Here is an 11,173-nt window from a genome sequence, read left to right as displayed (position 1 = left end):
ATGCGCCCGGACTTCCCAGCTCGACCGAGTCCGGCTCGGCCGAGCGCGCATTTTAACACCTCCTCGCAACGCTCGTGGAAAGCCCGAAGCCCTCGCTGGCTTCTCCCGCTCCCTCCTTCGCCAGCAGGAGGCAGCCTTGCCTTTCCAAACGGGGCCGGCCCTGTTCTCCCCGCTCCCAGCAACCGCTCCCCCCCCCCCCCGCCCGCCTTCCACGCCACAAAGCTCCCGTTTCGCTTTCCCTTCGCTGGAAGGAGCCCTGACGTCACTTCGGCGGCTCGCATTCGTCCGTGGTTGTGTTTTCCTCCTTCCCTCGTTCCTTCGCTCCCTCTCTCCGCCGGAGGGTTGTGGGTTTCCAATCCAGGCTGCGGCTCTTTCTCGGCTGCGTGGAATCCGTGGGAACTTTGCGCCGCGTCTTTCTTCGGAAGCCGGACCGCAGCTCTTCTTCTCGGCCCCCCAAGAAGAAGCCAGAAGGAGGAGGAGGAGGCGGCGGCGGCTTTAGGGGGGGCAGGATAACTTTTTTTGGGGGGGACGGGAGGTTCGGGGAGGGGGGTCAGTCCCGATGCAAGATGCCCGGCGCCCGCGCTTTCCTCTTCTTCACGCTCACCTTCCAGCTCTGCTCTTTGGAGACCGAAACGCCGACAGGTGAGTCCGGGGTCCGGAGCAGGTCGCTCACTTGGCCCGGCGGGGTCCGGGGGTTTTGGGGTTGTGTGTATGATGGACGGGGAGGGGGTGGACTATTCGCTCTTCTATCCCTTTCTGGCCAAACTCCCCTCGCCTCCCCCGACGGCGCTGGATGGGGGCCACTCCGGCTCGGCGTCTGTCTTTTTCCCCCTTGTCCCCCCGTCCGCCTTCCTCTTCCTCGCGCAACTTGTTTATCCCGCGGCTCGGCTCGGTTTCTCTGCCCCCGCGAACTTGGCACAGGCTTCCCGCAGGGACCGAGCCAGAAGCTCCCCGGCTCCGGCCGAGGAAGAGAGAGACGGGAGTTTGGAATGGCCCGGTTGGCTTTCCTGGAAGCGCTGCTGTGTGTTGGTTTTTGGGTTGGGGTAGTGGGGGACAGCTTTGCCTGTATTATTCCACCCCACCTCTGTTTGTGCAACGGTTGTTTAAAAGAACAGTTGGGAAAGTCCTTTTTCTCTTCCTTTCTCTCTCGCTCGCTTTCTTCCACTCTCCCTTTCACACACTCTCCCTTTCTCTCCCCCTCTCTTCCTTTCTCTCTCTCTCTCCCTTTCTCCCTCCCTTTCTCTTTTCCTTCCTTCCTCTCTCCCTTTCACACACTCTCCCTCTTTCTCCTCCCTCTCTTCCTTTCTCTCTCTGTTTCTTCCTTTCTCTCGGTCTCTCTCTTCCCCCTTTCTCTCTCTCTCTTGCACGAGTGCCTGTAAGCAGCCCTGCAAGCGCTGAGGGGCAGACGCCTCGTTTACTCCCGAGTATACCTGCCTAGGTAGCGTAGACAGAGAGCGAGCGAGCGAGCGAGAGCGCTTCCTCTTGCCCAATCTCTCTCCCCCCCCGCTTTCCCTTCCCACCTCTGTGGGCTCCTCTCTCGGGATCACGCGGCGAATATTTCGCAAGGTCCCGCGGTCCCTTGCTTGTGCGAAGGGATCCTTTTCCTGCCCTCTCCCCACCTCAGGAATGCCAGTTAGTGGCTCTTCTGCGCTTTTTGGGAAGGTCTCCTGGTGGGGTCTTAAAAAGACTTACTCCCAAAGTAAGCGGGGTGGTGTGTTTGTGTGTGTGTGGGGGATAGAAATGTACTCCCTAAACACACTTGCCCAAGCCAAGCCACACGAGCAAAGCTGCTGGGATTTGGACTTTGTTCCCTGATACCTACACACCCTCCCTCCCTTCCTTTTCTTTCTCCTTTCCTTCCCTCAATTCTCTTTTCCTTCCTTCCTTCCTTCCTTCCTTCCTTCCTTCCTTCCTTCCTTCCTTCCTTCCTTCCTTCCTCTCTCCCTCCCTCCCTTTTCTTTCTCCCTTCCTTCCCTCAATTCTCTTTTCCTCCCTCCCCCTCCCTCCCTCAGTTAACCTGCAACTAAAGGGCCTTTGAGGTTTACTACAGTGCCTGGGTGGGAGGGGGGCTGGGAATGCAAAGCTTCCACTTTGCTTTCCTACTCTACAATCCCTCCCAAAGGTTTTTTTTGGGGAGGGGGGGCGACCGATTCTTCCCGTCACTGATTCTCCTGGACCCCTACCGTCCTTCCTTGGGCCTCTCAGGAACATTTGACTGAGCGCTGTTGGGGCTGGGGGGCCACGTGTGTCGTTGTATTACTGAGCCCCCACTTTGTATTTGGGCACGAGAGAAAGTGAGGGGGAAACGCAAGGCGAGGAGGAGGCTGTGGGGAGCTTCTGTTGTGGAATCTCACTTTCCCTTGGGGTGGGGTGGTTATCTTTGAAGTCTCCCCGAAGAAGCCGGGGGAATCTTTTGCAAGACCGATTTTACCTAAACTACACGATATTTCGGCTCCGTGCATAGGAAACTGGGTTGGTCTGTGTCCAAAACGGACTGATTTATGCCCCTTTCCTGTGTATATATTTTTCCTGCTTGGAATAAATGGTTTCCTTTCTCTAAATCTCTTTTTTCAGTTTTGGCCAACAAGAAAAAGACAAAAAAAATGCTGAAATGGAGAAGCTCTTTTATCTTCTGTCAAAAAAAAGAAAGAAAGGTAGCCAGGCAGTCGAGTTCTCTTAAAGAAAGTGGTGTGTGTGTGGGTTTGTGTGTGTGTCTTGACCTCCCTGATTTCTATCCAAAAACTGTAGATAGTTTGTAATTAAATGCTGTAGTTACAAGGGTCTGAAGCCTGCTCTTATTTATTTATTTTTTCTTCTCTTCTGCTCAAATACTACTACTACTACTACAACAACAATAATAATAATAATGTTTTACTCCAGCTGGAGCAATTGACTGTTGTTTTTGTGGTACACCAGCTGATGCATACATTCTGAAAAAAAAATTGAGTTTGCAATGATCTCTTTGTGACTTTCACTGAAAGAGAATTCCCTTAAACCGAAATCCCTTTTGATTGTGATGTTTTGGAACATACTTTGTTTTTGGTGTGCTTTCATTTTTAGCGGTTTGCCCAAGCTACAGATCAAGTCTTGGGGGCAGAGGATAAAATGCCAGGTAGATAATTCTGTGCAAGAATTATTTGCAGGTATCACCCACCCCCGCCAGTGAGATTTAAAGGGAATGGAGATGTTCGGCAAAGGATTTTAAAGGGGAGCCATTCTCTTCGTGATTCCGGGGCATGGCAGATAAATTGAGTAGCCTTGGAAAGTGCTGATAAAATATATTCCATCCCGGATTTTTTCCAGGGAGGCTTCTGAGTGAAAGAGGGCCAATATTGCTGTTGTTTAAGTGGGATCCAGTCCAGTGAAAACTTAATTCAGTTCAATTCAATTCAAACCTTTATTGTCAGAATATGATGCATTTTGCCATGATGCAAAAAGGATGTTGAGACTTTAGAAAAAGTGCAGAGAAGAGCGACAAAGATGATTAGGGGACTGGAAGCTAAAACATATAAAGAATGGTTGCAAGAACTGCACATGGCTAGTTTAATGAAAAGAAAGACCAGGGGAGACGTGATAGCAGCATTCCAATATCTCAGAGTCTGCCACAAAGAAGAGGGAGTCAAGCTATTCTCCAAACCACGTGAGGGTAGGACAAAAAGCAATGGGTGGAAACTAAAGAAGGAGTGAAGCAACTTAGAACTAAGGAGAAATTTCCTGAATGTTAGAACGATTAATCAGTGGAACAGCCTGCCTCCAGAAGTTGTGAATGCTCCAACACTGGAAGTTTTTAAGAAGCTGTTGGATAACCATTTGTCTCAAGTAGTGTAGGGTTTCCTGCCTAAACAGGGGGTTGGACTAGAAGACCTCCAAGGTCCCTTCCAACTCTGTTGTTATTTGTTATTCTTATTTGAATACAATGTGTGCAACAATGAGATTTGCTGAGCCTCCCTACCCACCCAATACAACTCACAGCGAAAGACAAAAAACAAACAAACCCTGATCCGCCGAGTCCTACTAACAAACACACAATCCTACTGTTCCATGTGAGCTGGTTGCACATCACAGCGGCCCCGTAAGTCAATTGTACTATGTTGTCAAAAAATTATTTTCCATTCAGAAGTCTTGACAACCCACGGATGAAAACCATTCTTCAGCCTGTCTGTGTGGCTTGCCTGTGCTTCTATATCTCCTTTCGGATGGCAGGAGAATAAAGAAGGGCTGACCAGACTATTTGCAACTGCATCGCGTTCTTATCCGATCTAACCATAGTTCAAAAATCATAAAGCAAAATATCCTTCCTGTTAATGACTACGTCAACCGCAGCAATACACGAGCACGTAATAGATTCAAACTCAATGTAAACCGCTCCAAACTCGATGGCAGAAAATACAACTTTTAGCAACAGAGTGATCAATGCCTGGGATGCATCTCCTGACTCTGTGGTTTCTTCCCCAAATCCCCCAAACTTTAACTTTAGATTCTCTACAGTCGACCTCTTCCCGTTTCTAAGAAGTCTGTAAGGGGTGTGCATTGACTGCTAGATCTGCAGGTCAGCGGTTCAAATCTCATCACTGGCTCAAGTTTGACTCAGTCTTCCATCCTTCTGAGGTGGGTAAAATGAGGACCTGGATTGTGGGGGCAATAGGCTGGCTCTGTTAAAAAGTGCTATTGCTAACATGTTGTATGACGCCCTGAGTCTAAGGAGAAAAATAAATAAATAAATAAATAAATAAATAAGTGCACCACTGTGCCTACTGTCCCTGTCCTACTATCCTATTGTCCTTCTTTTTATCATTACTTTTTACTTACGTTATGCTTATACAAGTTACTATCCTATAGATCTAGGGTCCCCAAACTTGGCCACTTTAAGAGTTGTGGACTTCAACTCCCAGAATTGGGAGAATTCTGGGAATTGAAGTCCACAACTCTTAAAGTGGCCAGGTTTGGGGACCTGTGCTGTACATGTTTGACAAGTAAGTAAGTAAGTAAGTAAGTAAGTAAGTAAGTAAGTAAGTAAGTAAGTAAGTAAGTAAGTAAGTAAGTAAGTAAGTAAGTAAGTAAGTAAACAAACAAACAAACAAACAAACAAACAAACAAACAAACAAACAAACAAAGGGTGTGAGCCGTCCCTGAGGATTTTCCTCAGTCTTCCAAGGCGGTGAGTCCAAGCGATGCCATCTAGCGGTGTCAGGGGACAGCCCACAAATGTTTTGTGCTGGGTTCACCCCCCTCTGTAATGTCTTTCTATCTGTGGCTGTCAAACCACCACACCGTAATGCAATGAGTGAGGACGCTTTCTATTGGGGACAGGTAAAAGAGGGTCATCAGTTCTTGTTCCACTTTGATTTCTTTCTCAAGACCCTAAGGAAGTGGAGTCTCTGTTGGACTTTTCTGGCCAACCAGGGTCGTGCTGATTTTCCAGGTGAGATCTTCGCTGAGGTAGACTCCCCAGGAATTTGAAGCTTCTTTTTCCTTGTCTTGCTAGCTTGCTAGCGGAAGCTGAGCAGACATAACCAAGGAGGCTGTTCCATTGGTGACTTGGTGCCTCTTTTCTGTTTAGAAGAATATCAAATAGAATTATCTACCGCTTCGTAGTGCTTTTACAGCTCTCTCCAAGTGGTTTGCAGAATCAGCCTCTTGCCCCCCAACAATCTGGGTCCTCATTTGACCCACCTCGGAAGGATGGAAGGCTGAATTCAACCTTGAGCTGGTGGTGAGATTTGAACTGCTGAACTACAACTAGCAGTTAGCTGAAGGAGCCTTCAGTGCTGCACTCTAACCACTGTGCCACCCGAACATATTCCTGCTGGGAATGGTCTGCTTTCTGTGTTGGCGATCTTCCTTCTGATTCTTGATGGTATCTGGCAACTGTGCTTCCAACTTGCATTTCCTAAGTGAAACATTATGCCATCATGCAGATAATATTTCTTCAGTTTACCCATAGATTAGTAGCTACTGAGATTTTAGCTGGTTGCTGTTTTCCCTTGTGAGTTTCCAGCTGGGATGGCTGCATTCCAAGTAGCACCATATTTTTCGGGCTATAAGATACACCGGTGTATAAGACACATTAAGATTTCGAAGTGGTAAGTAAGAGGAAAAAAAAGATTTTGTCCTCCCTGCCTCTCAGCAGCAGTCTGCGGGCCTCCCAAACCCTCTCTGCATCCTGTTTATTTTCAAAAATGGGTGAAAAAGGGGCCCATTTTTGAAAAAAACCCCAGAATGCACAGAGTTTGGGATGCCTGCAGAGTGCTTCTGGGAGTTGGGGGAAGGCAAAAACACCCCCATTTTATGCCTGTTTTATGCAAAATGGGGGTATTTTTGCCTTTCTCCAGCCCTCAGAAGCATTCTGCAGACATCCCAAACCTTCTGTGCACCCCAATTTTGTGAAAAACAGGCCCATTTTTTTGCAAAAATGGGACATGGGGATGGAACTTCAGGAAGCCAAAAATTGCTGTATAAGACACACCAACATTTCCACCCTCTTTCTGGGAGTAAACACTCTAAAAATATGGTTGTTGACATTTCAGTATATGCCTTTCCTTGGCCTGACATGACCTTTAAACAAATAGGTACTCAGAAAACTTAAGACTTCATGAATATTACATATGTAAAGATAGATGCCTATTGGGTCACTCATTAATGTGATTTGTTTGATGTTGAGTTTGTAAACTGTGGTTTATGGATTAGTGACATGTTACGCAGATTATTGTGACTCAGCAGTGAAGATAACAAGCCACAAGTAAAGCAGGTTTTATTAATGAAGCTGCAATTGGGCTCATGTTGATGATTTGTGTAGGCTGGGTATGGATTTATGTATTAATCCAACCAATGAAAACAAACAGGGCTTATGGGATAAATAAATCCCATCATCTTTCAGCCTGTTGGTTCATGTCTATGGCAGGCATTCTGATGTTGTGTCAAATATTTGGGATTTAATAATAATGACAACAGAGTTGGAAGGGACCTTAGAGGTCTTCTAGTCCAACCCCCTGCTTAGGCAGGAAACCCTACACTACTTCAGACAGATGGTTATCGAACATCTTCTTAAAAACTTCCAGTGTTGGAACATTCACAACTTCTGGAGGCAAGCTGTTCCACTGATTAATTGTTCTAACTGTCAGGAAATTTCTCCTTAGTTCTAAGTTGCTTCCCTCCTTGTTCAGCTTCCACCCATTGCTTTTTGTTCTACCCTCAGGTGCTTTGGAGAATAGGTGGACTCCTTCTTTGTGGCAACCCCTGAGATATTGGAACACTGCTATCATGTTTTCTCTGGTCCTTCTCCTCATCAAACTAGCCATGCCCAGTTCCTGCAACCGTTCTTCATATGTTTTAGCCTCCAGTCCCCTAATCATCTTTGTTGCTCCTCTCTGTGCTCTTTCTAGAATCTCAACATCCTTTTTACATCGTGAAAGTTGCATTTCAACTTTCATACTTCCATCCTACCCTACCACTGGGCACTGTAACCCTCAACGTATTTCTGATTTCTAAACCAGCTCAGAATTGTTGAATTTGTCTGGCAAAAATGCTGCAAAGGTTTCAGGATTGTGTGTCCTCATCTTGGAATGCAGAAAATGGCAATGTACACCTGTTGTATGCAGTGCATTTTTCTAGAGGTAGAGCATTGCCCTTCTCAAACAGGGGTAGGAAACAATGGTGAAAACCGCTCGCCTTACACTATCAAAAATGTCTGGGCAACATGTTCAAAACACTATAATGACTCCAATGATTGTTATTTTGAATGTCCTTCTTGCTCTTCTGCTTCCTGGCTGTCTGGAGTAAACAGATGGAGCTCTGTGGAAAAGCCTCCTTCCTCTTCTTTTGTGATTTAGAATAAAATGAACCATCTGCTGTCATTAATGTGCTGCAAACGTCTTCTGGATTATAGTCCCAGCAAGTCTGAAGTCCCCAAGACGGGGAGATCTTTTCCCTCCTGTAGATTGATTTTTATATGATGCACATTTGTTTTGTAGGGGTGACTTTGTAGCTACCTCTCGAATTTCATATCTTGCTGTTTCGCACCTGTTACTAAATAAGTTGTTCATCAAATGATGACTTTCATGTCTAGGTGTGAGGGATGATCCATCAAAGGTGAGAAATGTCTCAGAAAGAGGCAGGGTGATAATGTCACAAACAGGACATTGGAGTCATTTATAGATTTAGATTTAGATTGTGGGTTTTAATCTGGATTTTATAGTTAGAATATGGCAGCTGGGATGCTATTGTTTTTACCTGTTGCACCTAAAAAAATATAGCTGGAGCTTTGATCACAATATAGTGCTTCTCATCTTTAATCAGAACCTCTGACAACCTGGGGGGAGGTCTAGTTGGATGAGGAGAAGGAACTCAATAGTAGGTCAGGAATTTAGGATGGGGGGAAACCCACCAAATTGGTCTTCAGCTCAGCTTTCCATAAGAGGATGCAGTTATGCCATCTGTACAATATGATCGAGTCCTAATGAAAATAAAGTATATACATGAATTCTTCGTTCAGTTTTTTTTTCAGCTAAGCTCATCAATAGAAAAACTCACAATCTGGAAATTCACAAAGGTGCTTTTTGAAGAGGCAACTGGACTTTCTGGATTTTCCTTTGAAGACGTTTCGCTTCTCATCTGAGAACTGATGGAGCTCCTTGGATGACAAGTGAAACGTCTTCAAAGAAAAACAAGAAAGTCCAGTTTCCTCTTCAAAAAGCACCTTTGGGACAACCATGATTTGGATGACTGAGAATCTCCATAAACAATCTGGAATCGACTCCTCCAAAACCATGCAACCTCCCTCCCTCCCTCCTGGTTTTTCCATGTCAATCAGAGAACATTGACATAGGAATCTCTTCCCTACTGGGACAGAGAATATAAGATTCAGTAAGGAGATCTGTGTTGTTGAATAGCAATAGCTTGTAGACTTATGTACCGCTTCATAGTGCTTTTACAGCCCTCTCTAAGCAGTTTACAGAATCAGCACATATTGTCCCCAACAATTTGAGTCCTCATTTTAGCCACCTCGGAAGGATGGAAGGCTGAATCAACCTTGAGCTGGTGGTGAGATTTGAACTGCTGAACTACAGCTAGCAGTTAGCTGAAGTAGCCTGCAGTACTGCACTCTAACCACTGTGCCAGCCAGGCTCTTGGTTTTGCTTCCAGAAGTTAACTCGGAACATGAATGAAACACCTGTCTGCCCTTCCTTACAACAGCTGCATCTTATCCTGGAACAACAAATTCCAAATTCTCTTTTTTTGGAATCAGATGCCCAGTCCTATGAACAAATGTGACTGCCTTATGTGATTGCTTGCATTGTTTTTAGAAACTCTAGCCTGGCCCTCCAGCCATTCCACACAGCTCTTGCGTAGCAGTGTGCAAAGCATCAGTGCGACAGCAGCTTGAGACAGCTATGTGTTACGTTCCCGTGTGCTTCCACAGAACAAGCAGGAAATGAATTCCTTTTTTTTTTGTTATCCATTACCAGGAGGCGACAAAGAAACCAGCCAACATCAAAATGCTCCAAGAGCTGACGGATATGCTAAAGTAAACAATCCACTATTTCCACTCCAAGAGCTGGCATAGCTAAGCCAGAATTTATCTAGCTAATATAATAAATGGAGATCAGAGAGCTCATTTCAATCTGGATTCAGGACTTGGAGGAAGGGTGAATTGGAAATGGTGAGGCTGGCTATAGGGATTTATTTTCCAATTGTCCATGATCCTGAAACTTCCACATGGATCTAGAAACACATTTTTCCAACAAACTCCTACCCAGTTTCTTGGCTAATAAAAACTTAAATTCATTAACACTGTTACTGGCAAAAGAGAGACTTATTGCCCCTTGGTTGCTAATAAAACATTGACTGTAATTTTTTTACGGATGTGTATATTTACTTTGCATTCTGATGTATGTAGAGAAGGAAGGAAGATGGGGAGGTTATTGTAGATCAAATGTCCAGTGAAAAAGTGTGAAGGAAGTAACTACATTTAGTTTGGAAAAAGTTCATCTATGAGGTGGATAAGGCAGCTTTGTAAATATCTTAGGACAATATTCATAAAGAGGATGGGACCAGATTGTTGCTTTGAAGTATGGGTAGTCCCTTATTTACAACTATTAAAAAGTTTAATACAATAATTGTATTAAAAAGTTTCATACAATAGTTGTATTAAAAGTTTAATACTATAGTTGTATTAAAAAGTTTAATACGATAGTTGTTTTAAAAAGTTTAATACAATAGTTGTATTGAAAACTTTAATACAAATATGAGTTTTCGGAGAGGGGCAGCATACAAATCTAATAAATTATTATTATTAGTTTATTAACCATTTGAAGTTACAATGACACTAAATAAAATTATTCCCAATCAGTCTTCACACTTAAAACACTTGCTTCCCTATGATTGTTATGGTCATGTAATCAAAATTTGGTCGCAAAAAAAAAAAGGATAATAAGAAAAAAGTGATATTTTTCCTCTCTTTGTAACCGTAAAGTAAGATTTTGTCACTTTGTAAATGCTTCTATTTCATTTTTGTTTCTCTTTCCTTTTCTCCTTTTCTAGTTTGTGTTACTTTTTATGTTTTTTTGTGAAACTTTTAATAATGTGCATGTAACAATAACTTTACAAACATTACTTTAGGTCGCTGATATTAAGTGACATTAAGAGCAATGGCTGCTGTGTTCATCCAGTCTGCAAAAGTTTATTATCTGCTGGTAGTTTTTTTACACTAGTACCAATATTTGCAAAGAGGTGCCTGCGTCTGTTAGTGTGTAGGTATGTGTGTGTGTGTGTGTGTGTGTGAATTCACACCCAATGTATTGCTCTACGAATAATATTTCTAAGCTTGTTAAGAATCAAATGCATCTCCTTTCTCACATAAACATTTATGGTCTAAAACAGAAGATACTTTAGTATCTTTAGAAGTTCTTAGTTTTAGTACCTTTCAGGGGGTTGGAACGAGCGTTCCCTTTCATCTTTTAGCCAATGGGTTGGGAATGATGGGAACTGCCTTCTCCTCTGCTTGAAGGAAAATAAATTGGAAAGGCTACAAACAACCCAAGCTGAGACTGCTAGGATGTTATGTTGGGAGAGATTTCAAAATGCTGGTCTCCCACCAGGAGGTGAGTGACCTTGCTGGAGAGATTGAAGAACGAAGAGAAAAGAAAAGAAGAGAAGAAACAGGGCAACAATTGTA

At 44.2% G+C, this 11,173-nt stretch overlaps 1 protein-coding gene across 2 annotated transcripts in view; it reads left to right on the top strand.

The window, feature by feature from the left end:
- Positions 1 to 552: 552 nt before the first annotated feature.
- Positions 553 to 11,173, top strand: part of PTPRU (protein tyrosine phosphatase receptor type U) — a 558,855-nt gene continuing 548,234 nt past the window's right edge. For both annotated transcript variants that reach the window (XM_070764504.1, XM_070764505.1), the window contains exon 1: positions 553 to 642. In XM_070764504.1, coding sequence (XP_070620605.1) covers positions 567 to 642 — 76 coding nt within the window. In that variant the 5' untranslated portion in view covers positions 553 to 566. The remainder of the gene's footprint in view (positions 643 to 11,173) is intronic.

Source organism: Erythrolamprus reginae, chromosome 11, assembly GCF_031021105.1.
Source record: "Erythrolamprus reginae isolate rEryReg1 chromosome 11, rEryReg1.hap1, whole genome shotgun sequence".
NCBI lineage: Eukaryota > Metazoa > Chordata > Lepidosauria > Squamata > Dipsadidae > Erythrolamprus > Erythrolamprus reginae.
The sequence above is the reverse complement of the archived record's forward strand: the minus strand, read 5'-3'. Positions and strand labels throughout refer to the sequence as shown.